This window comes from Mustelus asterias, unplaced genomic scaffold (assembly GCF_964213995.1).
Source record: "Mustelus asterias unplaced genomic scaffold, sMusAst1.hap1.1 HAP1_SCAFFOLD_2223, whole genome shotgun sequence".
NCBI lineage: Eukaryota > Metazoa > Chordata > Chondrichthyes > Carcharhiniformes > Triakidae > Mustelus > Mustelus asterias.
In genome coordinates, this window is record NW_027592168.1 from 3461 (window position 1) to 17438 (window position 13978).

Here is a 13978-nt window from a genome sequence, read left to right on the forward strand (position 1 = left end):
CTTTGAAGACAGAAGGGCATGTTAGTAGGGCAGTGAAAAAGGCATATGGGACTTTATTTATCATAAAATACTCATATTAAAGTTTATTTATTATTAGTGTCATAAGTAGGCTTCAATTAACACTGCGATGAAGTTACTGCGAAAATCCCCTAGTTGCGCCTGTTCAGGTCCACTGAGGGAGAATTTAGTGTGGCTAAGGTGAGGGGCAGGAGGTGAGAAAAGATCTTTTTACTCAGAGGGTGGTGACAGTCTGGAATGTGCTGCCTGGGAGGGTGGTAGAGGTGGGTCGCCTCACAGCCTTTGAAAAATACCTTAAGCATTTGGCACATCATAACATTTCTCGCACATCGGTGCAAACTAGATGAGCCAAAGAGCCTCTTCTGCACTGTATGATTCCATGGCACCCGGTGTTACTCTCTATAGACTTTGCACCCCCTGTGAATTCACTTTCTATAGATCTTGCCCTCCCTGTGTTACTAAGTCTCTAAAGACCTCAAATCCCCAATTTGCTCACCCTCATTCCTCCACCCAATGTTTATCTGACTTTCCTTTCCCGAGTTAATCTCCTTTAAACCATCACATCTCCCTTGTTCTTCCCTCTGTGAATCTCAGTCTCCCCCCCTCCATTGTTAATCTGCTGTAACCCCCTCATATTACTTTGCAGTTATAAAAACAAAGAGAAACAGGATTTGGTGATGATCAGAGGAGATGAAGATCTTGAGAGGGTGTGGGACCAGATTGTTGACAGGCGCCTCACTCTCTGGTGCAAGGTAATAATGAGGAGCTCAGTGAGAAACAAATGTTCATTTGCAGCCAGCAGACAAAATCTCATCTGCGTTTAGCATTTCAAGGACAGTACACTCACTGCTGTATGCACACTGCAGTACACACAATGCAAAATATACACTGCTGTATATTTTGTATGGCAGGACTGCAGAGCTTAGATCTGATCCATTAATTGTGGGATCACTTTGCTTTGTCTATGACTTGCAACAGCAATGCTGTTTGGCATGAAAGTTGTCCTGTTTGTATACAGCAGTGTGTGGGCGCGTGCGGCAGTGGGTGCGTGGGCGCTCACCCACTGCCACACGTGCCCACCCTGTATGCACTCACCCACTGCTGCACGCACCCACACACCCACTGCTGCACGTGCCCACACACTGCTGCATACAAACAGGACAATGTTCATGCCAAATAGCATTGCTGTTGCAAGTCATAGACAAAGCAAAGCGATCCCACAACTAATGGATCAGATCTAAGCTCTGCAGTCCCGCCACACCCAGCCATGAATGGTGGTGGACAATCCAGCAACTCACTGGAGGAGAAGGTTCCACAAATATCCCCATCCTCAATGATGGAGAAGCCCAGCACATCAGTGCATAAGATAAGGCTGAAGGATTTGCAGCAATCTTCAGCCAGAAGTGGATGATCCATCTCAGCCTCCTCCAGTGGTCCCCAGCATCACACATACCAGTCTCCAGCCTATTTGATTTACTCAACGTGACTTCAAGAAATGGCTGAAGGCACTGGATACTGCAAAAGCAACGGGTCCTGACAATATTCCAGCAAAAGTACTGGAGATTTGTGCTCCAGAACTTGATGTGGAGATGCCGGCGTTGGACTGGGGTAAGCACAGTAAGAAGTCTCACAACACCAGGTTAAAGTTCAACAGGTTTATTTGGCAACACTAGCTTTCGGAGCCCCAAGCCCCTCCTTCAGGTGAGTGAGGACTCGTGTTCACAAACAGGGCATATAAAGACACAAACTCAATTGACAAGATAATGGGTGGAATACGAGTCTTTACAGGTAATCAAGGCTTAAAGGTACAGACAATGTGAGTGGAGAGAGGGTTAAGCACAGGTTAAAGAGATGTGTATTGTCTCCAGCCAGGACAGTTAGTGAGATTTTGCAAGCCCAGGCAAGTCGTGGGGGTGACAGATAGTGTGACATGAACCCAGATTCCGGTTGAGGCCGTCCTCATGTGTGTGGAACTTGGCTATCAGTCTCTGCTCAGCGACTCTGCGCTGTCGTGTGTCGTGAAGGCCGCCTTGGAGAACGCTTACCTGAAGATCAGAGGCTGAATGCCCGTAACTGCTGGAGTGTTCCCCGATTGGAAGGGAACACTCCTGCCTGGTGAATATTGAACGGTGTTCATTCATTCGTTGTCATAGTGTCTGCATGGTCTCACCAATGTACCATGCCTTGGGACATCCTTTCCTGCAGTGTATCAGGTCGACAACGTTGGCCGAGTTGCAAGAGTGTGTACCTGGTGGATGGTATTCTCACGTGAGATGATGGCATCCGTGTCGATGATCCGGCACATCTTGCAGAGGTTGCTGTGGCAGGGTTGTGTGGCGTCGTGGTCACTGTTCTCCTGAAGGCTGGGTAGTTTGCTGCGGACAATGGTCTGTTTGAGGTTGTGTGGTTGTTTGAAGGCAAGAAGTGGGGGTGTGGGGCTGGCCTTGGCAAGATGTTCGTCTTCATCAATGACATGTTGAAGGCTCCGGAGAAGATGTCGTAGTTTCTCCGCTCCAGAGACAATACACATCTCTTTAACCTGTGCTTAACCCTCTCTCCACTCACATTGTCTGTACCTTTAAACCTTGATTACCTGTAAAGTCTCGCATTTCAACCATTATCTTGTAAATTGATTTTGTGTCTTTATATGCCCTGTTTGTGAACACGAGTCCTCACTCACCTAAAGAAGGGGCTTGGGGCTCCGAAAGCTAGTGCTGCCAAATAAACCTGTTGGACTTGAACCTGGTGTTGTGAGACTTCTTACTCCAGAACTTGCCATTCCCCTAGCCAACCTCTTCCAGTACAGTTACAACACTGGCATCTACCCGACGTAGAAAATTAGCCAGTTATGTCCTGTAGACAAAAAGGACAAACCCAACCTGGCCAATTACCGCCCCATCAGTCTACTCTCAAACATCAGTAAAGTGATAGAAGGGGTCATCAACAGTGCTACCTAGCAGCACCTGCTCAGTAATGACTGCTCAGTGACGCCCAGTTTGGGTTTCACCAGAGTCACTCAGCTCCTGACCTCATTACAGCCTTCATTCAAATGTGAACAAAAGAGCTGAATTCCAGAGGTGAGGTCAGAGTGGCAGCCTTGGCATCAAGGCCACATTCGACTGAGTGTGGCATCAAGGAGCCCTAGCCAAACTGGAATCAATCGGTATCAGGGGGCAAACTTTCCGCTGGTTGGAGTTATACATGACACATAGGATGGTTGTGGTTGTGGAGCAGCTTCAGGACATCTCTGCAGGAGTCCCTCAGGGTAATGTCCTGGGCCCAACCATTTTCAGCTGCTTCGTCAATGACCTTCACTCCATCATAAGGTTAGAAGTGCGGATGTTCGCCCATGGTTGCACAACGTTCAGCACCATTTGTGATTCCTCAGATACTGAAGCAGTCCATGTTCAAATGCAACAAGCTCTGCACAATATCCAGGCTTGGGCTGACAAGTGACAAGTAACATTCACGTCACACAAATGCCCAGGCAATGACCATCACCAATAAGAGACACTAACCACTGTCCTATGACACTTAATGGTGTTACCATCACTGAATCCCCCACTGTCAACATCCATGGGGTTACCATTGACCAGAAACTCAACTGGACTCGCCACATACTGGCTACAAGAGCAGGTCAGAGGCTAGGAATACTGTGGCGAGTAACTCACCTCCTGACTCCCCAAAGCATGTCCACCACCTACAAGGCACAAGTCGGAGTGTGATGGTATACTCCCCACTTGCCTGGATGAATGCAGTTCCAACAATAATCAAGAAGCTTGACACCATCCAGAACAAAGCAGCCCGTTTGATTGGCACCACATCCACAAACATCCATTCCCTGCACCACCGACGCTCAGTAGCAGCAGTCTGTACTAACTACAAGATCCTTAGACAGCACCTTCCAAACCCACGACCACTTCCAACTAGAAGGACAAGGGCAACAGAAAATGGGAACGCCACCACCTGCAAGTTCCCCTCCAAGCCACTTGGCATCCTGACTTGGAAATATATCGCCGTTCCTTCGCAGTCACAGGGTCAAAATCCTGGAATTCCCTCCCTAATGGCATTGTGGGTCAACCCACAGCATGTGAACTGCAGCGATTCAAGAAGACAGCTCGCCATCACTTTCTCAAGGGCAACTTGGGATAGGCATTAAATGCTGGCCAGCCAGTGCACCCATGTCCCACAAATGAATAAAAAAATACACACACAGTGCTGTATACACACACACACTGCTGTGTGTATATATATATATATATATATATACATACACACACACACTGCTGCATACATGGACACCCTGCTGTCTGTACACACACTGCTGTAAACACACACACCTGCTGCTGTATACACACATACCCGCTGCTGTATACACACACACACAGTCGTATGCACGCACTCTGCTGTATGTGCACATGCCTGCCGCTGTGCACGTGCCTGCCGCTGTGCGTGTGCGCCCGCTGCTGTGTGCGCCTGCACTGCTGTATTCGCACATGTTGCTGTATATATATGCTGTTGTATATACACACACTCGTGTATTTATACTCTGCTATTTATGCGCACACACCTCTGTATGCATGCACACTGCTGTATATACACACACACCCACACACACACACTGCTGTTTGCACATGCCCACTGCTGTATGCACACACACGTGTTTAGACATGCACATGTTTACATGCACACACGTGTTTACAAGCACAGTTGGTGTTTTTTCCAGAACCTGTGTTTTTTTTTTAAAAGGTCAAAGATTCCCTGTCAGGTCGTCAGGTGCTGTACCAAACGCTAGCTCTGTATGACTATACTGGCCATGGTGTTGAGGACATGGAGTTCAATGAGGGTGACATCATTGATGTACTGTCTGAAGGTAAGATCGTATTCCATCTGAATCTAACTCACTGACCACACCACCAACACCCAGCTGTCCATGCTGCTCTGTCTCTGCCTTCCTCCATATCTCTCTCTCTCTCTGCCCCTCTACCTCTCCATCTCATTCTCTCTGCCTCTCTCTATCGTTCTGTATTTCTATCTATCTGTCTGCCACAATCTCTCTCTGCACTTCTATCTCTTTGTCTCTCTCTTTCTCTGTCTCTCCATCTGTATATTTCCCTCCCTCTGTCTTTCTCTCTCCATATTTCTCTGCCCATGTCTCTCACTGACTCTCCCTCCATCTCTCTTAAAATCGCTTTCCATCACTCTCTCCGTCTCTCTATGTCTCTCACTGACTCTCCCTCCATCTCTCTTAAAATCGCTTTCCATCACTCTCTCCGTCTCTCTCTCTCTCTCTCCCTTCTCACTCCCTGTAACACTCTCTCTGCCTGTCTCTCTCTTGGTATCCCTCCCTGTCTCTCTCGCTCTGTCTCTCCCTTTTTTTCTCTTTCTCCCTCGCTCTGTCTCTCCCTCGGTCTCGTTTCCCTCTCCCTCTGTCTCTTTCACTCTGTCTCTCCTTCTCTCTTTCTTTCCTTCTCTCCCTCTCTCTTTCCCTTTTCCCCCTCTCCTCTCTCTCTGCATCTCTCCATCTCGCTCTCTCTCTCTCTCTTTCTGTCTCTGTGTCTCTCTCTGCCACTCTTTCTCCCTCTCCCTCCATCGCTCCCTCTGTGTCTCTTGGGCTCCCTCTCTTTTTCTCTCTCACTTTCTCTATTTCATAGAAACATAGAAAACTACAGCACAAAACAGGCCCTTCTGCCCTACAAGTTGTGCCGAACATATCCCTACCTTTTAGGCCTACCTATAACCCTCCATCCTATTAAGTCCCATGTACTCATCCAGGAGTCTCTTAAAAGACCCTATTGAGTTTGCCTCCACCACCACTGACGGCAGCCGATTCCACTCGCCCACCACCCTCTGCGTGAAAAACTTCCCCCTAACATTTCCCCTGTACCCACCCACCAGCACCTTAAACCTGTGTCCTCTCGTAGCAGCCATTTCCACCCTGGGAAAAAGCCTCAGAGTCCACCCGATCTATGCCTCTCAACATCTTATATATCTTATAAGGTCTCCTCTCATCCTACGTTTCTCCAAGGAGAAAGGACCGAGCTCCCTCAGCCTATCCTCATTTCTGTGTATAGGAACATAGAAATTAGGAGCGGGAATGGGAAATTCAGCCCTTTGAGCTTACGCCGCCATTTAACACGAGCATGGCTGATCTTATCCTGTTCTCAAATCCACTTTCCTGCCTGCTCCTCATAGCCTTTTATCTCTCACTGTCTCTCCCTCACTTTCTCTTTCTTGAATCTGTTGATTGATTCTGCCTCCACTCAGCTCTAGGGCAGAGAGTTCCATGGATTCACAAGTAGTTTCTCCTCATCTCCATTTTGAACCTAACTGCTCTCACTTTGTATCTCGAACCATAGAACCATAGAAAATTACAGCTCAGAAATAGGCCTTTTGGCCCTTCTTGTCTGTGCCGAACCATTTTTTGCCTAGTCCCACAGACCTGCACTTGGACCATATCCCTCCACACCCCTCTCATCCATGAACCCGTCCAAGTTTTTCTTAAATGTTAAAAGTGACCCCGCATTTACCATTTTATCCGGCAGCGCATTCCACACTCCCACCACTCTCTGCGTGAAGAAGCGCCCCCTAATATTCCCTTTAAACTTTTCTCCTTTCACCCTTAACCCATGCCCTCTGGGTTTTTTCTCCCCTAGCCTCAGCGGAAAAAGCCTGCTTGTATTCACTCTATGACTGTCCCACAAGGGGAAATGCATCTCAGGACACCAAGGGGCAATTTTAGCATGGCCAATCAACCTAACCTGCACATCTTTGGACTGTGGGAGGAAACCGGGGCACCCGGAGGAAACCCACGCAGACACGAGGAGAATGTGCAGACAGACAGTGACCCAAGCCGGGAATCGAACCCAGGTCCCTGGAGCTGTGAAGCAGCAGTGCAAACCACTGTGCTACTGTGCCACCCCACTGTCTGTTTGTCTCTCTCTCCACCACTCGCTGCCTAATGTAGACTGGGCGAATGGACTGGTAGGTAGGACAGCTGTGGAACAGTGGAGGATTTTTAAGGAAATTTTTTTAAGTACTCAGCAAAAATATATTCCGGTGATAAAGAAGGACTGTAAGAAAAAGGATAACCGGACGTGGATAACGAAGGAAATAAAGGAGAGTATTAAAATAAAATCAGATGCGTACAGAGTGGCCAAAAATAGTGGAGAATTAGTGGATTGGGAAAGCTTTAAAGAAAAACAAAGAACGACTAAGAAAGCGATTAAGAAAGGAAAGATAGATTATGAAACTAAACTAGCTCAAAATATAAAAAATGATAGTAAAAGTTTTTACAAGTATATAAAAAGGAATAGGGTGGCTAGAGTGAATGTTGGACCCTTGGAAGATGAGAGGGGGGATTTAATAGTGGAAAACGAGGAAATGGCTGAGACTTTAAATAAGTTCTTTGTGTCGGTCTTCACGGTGGAAGACACAAATAGTTTGCCGAATATTAGAGATCGAGAGTTGGTGGGAGGGGAGGTCCTTAATACAATTACTGTTACTAAGGAGGTGGTGCTTGGTAGACTAATAGGACTGAAGGTAGACAAGTCCCCGGGCCCGGATGGAATGCATCCCAGGGTACTGAAAGAAATGGCTGAGGTAATAGCAGATGCGTTAGTAGTAATTTATCAAAATTCGCTGGACTCTGGGGTAGTGCCGGCTGACTGGAAAACAGCTACTGTTACGCCGCTGTTTAAAAAAGGAAGTAGACAAAAGGTGAGTAACTACAGGCCGGTTAGCTTAACGTCCGTAGTTGGGAAGATGCTAGAGTCCATTATTAAAGAGGAAATAACAGAGCACCTGAATAAGAATGGTTCGATCAAGCAGACGCAGCATGGATTCATGAAGGGAAAGTCGTGTTTGACGAATCTACTGGACTTTTATGAAGATGTCACTAGTGCGGTTGACAGAGGGGAACCGGTGGATGTGGTGTTTTTAGATTTCCAGAAGGCGTTCGATAAGGTGCCTCACAAAAGGTTGCTGCAGAAGATTGGGGTACACGGAGTTAGGGGTAAGGTGTTGGCGTGGATTGGGGATTGGCTATCTAACAGGAAGCAGAGAGTTGGGATAAATGGGTGCTTTTCTGGTTGGCAGTTGGTGACCAGTGGCGTGCCGCAGGGATCGGTGCTGGGGCCTCAACTGTTTACCATTTACATAGATGATCTGGAGGAGGGGACTGAATGTAGGGTATTCAAGTTTGCTGATGACACGAAGGTGAGTGGGAAAGCGAATTGCGTGGAGGACGTGGAAAGTCTGCAGAGAGATTTGGATAGGCTGAGCGAGTGGGTGAGGATCTGGCAGATGAAATATAACGTTAGCAAATGTGTGGTTATCCACTTTGGAAGAAATAATAGTAAATTGGGATATTATTTAAATGGAGAAAAATTACATCGTGCGACTGTGCAGAGGGACCTGGGGGTCCTTGTGCACGAATCGCAAAAACTCAGTCTGCAGGTGCAGCAGGTGATCAAGAAGGCGAATGGAATGTTGGCCTTTATCGCGAGGGGGATAGAATATAAAAGCAGGGAGGACTTGCTGCAACTGTACAAGGTACTGGTGAGGCCGCAACTGGAGTACTGTGTGCAATTTTGGTCCCCTTATTTGCGAAAGGATATATTGGCCTTGGAGGGAGTGCAGAGAAGGTTCACCAGGTTGATACCGGAGATCAGGGGTGTAGCTTATGAGGAGAGATTAAACAGATTGGGTCTGTACTCGTTGGAGTTTAGAAGGATGAGGGATGATCTTATAGAGACAGATAAGATAATGAAGGGGCTGGATAGGGTAGAGGTGGAGAGATTCTTTCCACTTAGAAGGGAAACCAGAACGAGAGGGCACAGCCTCAAAATAAGGGGGGGCCGGTTCAGAACAGAGTTGAGGGGGAACTTCTTCTCTCAGAGGGTAGTGAATCCCTGGAATTCTCTGCCCATTGAAGTGGTGGAGGCTTCCTCGTTGAATATGTTTAAATCACGGGTAGATAGTTTTCTGATCGATAAGGGAATTAGGGGATATGGGGAGCAGGCGGGTAAGTGGAACTGATTCGTTTCAGATCAGCCATGATCTTGTTGAATGGCGGGGCAGGCTCGAAGGGCCAGATGACCTACTCCTGCTCCTAGTTCTTATGTTCTCCCTCTCTCTCCCTGCCCCTCTCTCTCTCTCTCTCCCTCCCTGCCCCCCCTCTCTGCCTCCCTCCGCCCTCTCTGCCTCCCTCCCTACCCCGCTCCCTCCCTGCCCCCTCCCTCCCTGCCCCCTCTCCCTCCCTTCCTGTCCCTCCCTCCCTGCCCCCTCTCCCCTTCCCTGCCCCCCTCTCTCCTTCCCCGCCCCCTCCTCTCTTGCCCTCCTTGCCTCCCTCCTTGCCCCCCCATCCCTCCTTGCCCCCCCCATCCCTCCATGCCCCACCCATCCCTCCCTGCCCCACCCATCCCTCCCTGCCCGACCCATCCCTCCCTGCCCCTCCTCCCTCCCTGCCCTCCCTCCCTGCCCCCTCCCTCTCTCCCTGCCCCCCTCCCTCTCTCCCTGCCCCCCTCCCTCCCTGCCTCCCTCTCTCTCCCTCCTGCACCCCCCTCTCTCCCTGCTCTCCCTCTCTCCCTACCCCCCCCCTCCCTGCCCACCTCCCCCCCCCCCCCCCACTCTCTCTCTCACGGTCGCCGCGCCCCTCTCTCCCGCTGCCTCCCGCCGCCCCACTCTCCCTCTCCCTCCCGCCGCCCCGCTCTCCCTCTCCCACTCCCTCCCGCCGCCCCGCTCTCCCTCTCCCATTCCCTCCCGCCGCCCTGCTCTCCCTCTCCTGCCTGCCACCCCGCTCTCCCTCTCCCACTCCCTCCCGCCGCCCTGCTCTCCCTCTCCTGCCTGCCACCCCGCTCTCCCTCGCCCGCTCTCTCTCGCTCACTTCTGCCGCCCCGCTCGCCCTCTCCCGCTCTCTCCCACTCCCTCCTGCCGCCCCGCTCTCTCTCTCTCCCGTCGCCCTGCTCTCTCTCTCTCCCGTCGCCCTGCTCTCTCTCTCACCCGTCGCCCTGCTCTCTCTCTCCCGTCGCCCCGCTCTCTATCTCTCCCGTCGCCCTGCTCTCTCTCTCTCTCGCCACCCCGCTCTCACTCTCCTGTCGCCCTGCTCTCTCTCTTTCCTGTCGCCCCGCTCTCTCTCTCTCTCGCCGCCCCGCTCTCACTCTCTCGTCACCCTGTTCTCTCTCCCGTCTCCCCGCTCTCTCTCTCCCGCCGCCCCGCTCTCTCTCTCCTGTCGCTCCACTCTCTCTCTCCCGCTCCCTCCAGCCCCCCGCTCTCTCTCTCCTGCTCCCTCCTGCCGCCCCGCTGTCTCTCCTGCTCCCTCCTGCCCCCGCCCTCTCTTTCCCGCTCCCTCCTGCCGCCCCACTCTCTATCTCTCCCGTCGCCCTGCTCTCTCTCTCTCCCGTCACCCTGCTCTCTCTCCCGCCGCCCTGCTCTCTCTCTCTCCCGCCACCCCGCTCTCTCTCCCGTCGCCCCGCTCTCTCTCTGTCTCCCGCCGCCCCGCGCTCTCTCCCGCCGCCCCGATCTCTCTCTCTCCCGCCACCCCGCTCTCTCTCTCCCGCCACCCCGCTCTCTCTCCCGCCGCCCCGATCTCTCTCTCTCCCGCCACCCCGCTCTCTCTCTCCCGCCACCCCGCTCTCTCTCCCGCCGCCCCGATCTCTCTCTCTCCCGCCACCCCGCTCTCTCTCTCCCGCCACCCCGCTCTCCCTCCCGCCGCCCCGATCTCTCTCTCTCCCGCCACCCCGCTCTCTCTCTCCCGCCACCCCGCTCTCTCTCCCGCCGCCCCGATCTCTCTCTCTCCCGCCACCCCGCTCTCTCTCTCCCGCCACCCCGCTCTCTCTCTCCCGCCACCCCGCTCTCTCTCTCCCGCCGCCCCGCTCTCTCTCCCGCCACCCCGCTCTCTCTCTCCCCCGTCGCCCCGCTCTCTATCTCTCCCGTCGCCCTGCTCTCTCTCGCCACCCCGCCCTCTCTCTCCTGTCGCCCTGCCCTCTCTCTCTCCTGTCGCCCCGCTCTCTCTCTCCCCCGTCGCCCCGCTCTCTATCTCTCCCGTCGCCCTGCTCTCTCTCCTGTCGCCCCGCTCTCTCTCTCTCGCCGCCCCGCTCTCACTCTCTCGTCACCCTGCTCTCTCTCCCGTCTCCCCGCTCTCTCTCTCCCGCCGCCCCACTCTCTCTCTCCTGTCGCTACACTCTCTCCCGCTCCCTCCAGCCCCCCGCTCCCTCCAGCCCCCCGCTCCCTCTCTATCCTGCTCCCTCCTGCCGCCCCGCTGTCTCTCCTGCTCCCTCCTACCCCCCGCCCTCTCTTTCCCGCTCCCTCCCGCCGCCCCACTCTCTATCTCTCCCGTCGCCCTGCTCTCTCTCTCTCCCGTCACCCTGCTCTCTCTCCCACCGCCCTGCTCTCTCTCTCTCCCGCCACCCTGCTCTCTCTCTCCCGTCGCCCCGCTCTCTCTCTCTCTCCCGCCGCCCCGCTCTCTCTCCCGCCGCCCCGCTCTCTCTCTCTCCCGCCACCCCACTCTCTCTCTCCCGCCACCCCACTCTCTCTCTCCCGCCACCCCGCTCTCTCTCTCCCGTCGTCCCGCTCTCTCTCTCTCTCCTGTCGCCCTGCTCTCTCTCTCTCCCGCCGCCCCGCTCTCTCTCTCTCCCGCCGTCCCGCTCTCTCTCTCCCGTCACCCCACTCTCTCTCACCCGCTCCCTCCGGCCCCCCGCTCTCTCTTTCCCGCTCCCTCCTGCCGCCCCGCTGTCTCTCTCTCCTGCTCCCTCCTGCCCCCCGCTCTCTCTCTCTCCCTCCACCCCGCTCTCTCTCTCTCCCGCTGCTCCACTCTCTCTCTCCCGCCGCCCCGCTCAATCTCTCCCGCTCCCTCCCGCCGCACCACTCTCTTTCTCTCGCTCCCTCCCGCCGCCCCGCTCCCTCCCGCTGCCCCACCCTGTCCGTCCGCCCCGCTCCCTCCCGCCGCCCCGCTCCCTCCCGCCGCCCCGCTCCCTCCCGCCGCCCCGCTCCCTCCCGCCGCCCCGCTCCCTCCCGCCGCCCCGCTCCCTCCCGCCGCCCCGCTCCCTCCCGCCGCCCCGCTCCCTCCCGCCGCCCCGCTCCCTCCCGCCGCCCCGCTCCCTCCCGCCGCCCCGCTCCCTCCCGCCGCCCCGCTCCCTCCCGCCGCCCCGCTCCCTCCCGCCGCCCCGCTCCCTCCCGCCGCCCCGCTCCCTCCCGCCGCCCCGCTCCCTCCCGCCGCCCCGCTCCCTCCCGCCGCCCCGCTCCCTCCCGCCGCCCCGCTCCGGTCCGTCCGCCCCGCTCCCTCCCGCCACCCCGCTCCCTCCCGCCGCCCCGCTCCCTCCCGCCGCCCCACTGCCCCGTCCTGTCCATCCGCCCCACTCCCTCCCGCCGCCCCGCTCCCTCCCGCCGCCCCACTGCCCCGCCCTGTCCGTCCGCCCCGCTCCCTCCCGCCGCCCCGCTCCCTCCCGCCGCCCCACTCCCTCACGCCGCCCTGTCGCCATGCCTTGGTCCCCTCCAGCCACCCACCCCCTCTCCCCCCCCCCCCCCCCCCCGAGGCCCTCTCCCCCTGCCCCACCTCCCCGCCTTCACCTCTCTGCCCCCTCCCACCGCCCCACCCCCCCTCGGCCCCCTCCCACCGCCCCACCCCCCCTCGGCCCCCTCCCACAGCCCATCCACCCCCTCCCGCCGCCCCGTCCCCCTTCCACCGACCCCCCCCCCCCCAAGCCCCCTCCCGCTGCCCCGCACCACCTCTCCGCCCCATCCAGTCCCTCCATCCCCTGTCATGGCCCCCTCCCTGTGCCCTGCCCCCCTTCTCCGCCCCCTCCCGCTGCCCCTCTCGGCCCCCTCCGGCCCCCCCTCCCGCCACCCCACCCCCCCCCCAAGCCCCCTCCAGCCACCCCGCCCCCCCTCTTGGGCCCCCTCCCGCCAACCCGCCCCCACTCTCAGCCCTCTCCCGCCACCCCTCCCGCCGCCCCTCTCGGCCCCTTCTGGCCCCCCCCCCTCAGCCTCCTCCCGCAACCCCCCCCCGTCTCGGCCCCCTCCCGCCGCCCTGCCCCCCCCCCCCCTCGGCCCCCTCCCGCCGCCCTGCCCCCCCTCTCTCGGCACCCTCCCGCCGCCCTGCCCCCCCCCCCCCTCGGCCCCCTCCCGCCGCCCCGCCCCCCCCTCTTGGCCCCTCTCTCTTGCTGTCCTCTTTTTTATATCTTCCTCTATTCTGCAGTTACCTTATTGGAATCTGTTTATTCGCAGTGAATGAGGAGTGGTTGGAAGGACATTCAAATGGGAATATTGGCATCTTCCCCCGATGTTTTGTCAGCCCCAAGAGTTCAGTATTGGCAGACTCCAAGGACTTCGCTCGGCTCTGAAGTAACAATGTGGAGACCAAAGGGAGAAGAGGAGACTGGAGGCTGGTTTGGTGGGCTGGTACCTGAGCTCAGCATTATGGAGCTTCTTTCTCAGGAGGAGAGAGTGAGTGTCGGTTATCTCCTGGAGGGGGTGGGGTGGGGCGGGGGCGGGGAAAGGCCGGCGGCGACAGGGAAATTATTCTACTTTCTCACTGAGATTAAAGAGCTACTGAAAATTTGCATTTGTCTCCATTAATCCATTTTAAATGTAGCATGAATGATTCACTATCTGGACAGGAGCAGGGTCTCACTCTGGGACACCCCTCCCCCATCTCAATCTCCATCTGGACAGGGGTAGGGTCTCACGCTGGGACACCCCTCCCCCACCTCAATCTCCGCCTGGAGGAGCAGGGTCCCACATTGGCACACCCTCCCTCACCTCAATCTCTGCCTGGACAGAAGCAGGGTCTCACGCTGGGACACCACCTCCCCCCCCCCCCCCCCCGCAACCCACTCCCCTGCCCCCGTATATCCTTTTCCAATAAGTGTAATGCAGTGGGGCGGCTGGTCACTAGCATCCTGGAGAGCTTGTGCTATATTGAACTGTACACAATGTCAGACACTTCAAACCAGCATTTGGG

General features: G+C 55.7%; 1 protein-coding gene across 1 annotated transcript; it reads left to right on the top strand.

Annotated features, from left to right (window-relative positions):
- Positions 1-668: 668 nt before the first annotated feature.
- On the top strand, positions 669-13576 carry LOC144489474 (NADPH oxidase activator 1-like). The gene is made up of 3 exons (XM_078207336.1): positions 669-770; positions 4768-4891; positions 13243-13576. Exons 1-3 carry the CDS (start codon positions 696-698, stop codon positions 13356-13358), a joined length of 315 nt encoding a protein of 104 aa, XP_078063462.1. The 5' UTR covers positions 669-695; the 3' UTR covers positions 13359-13576.
- Positions 13577-13978: the final 402 nt, after the last annotated feature.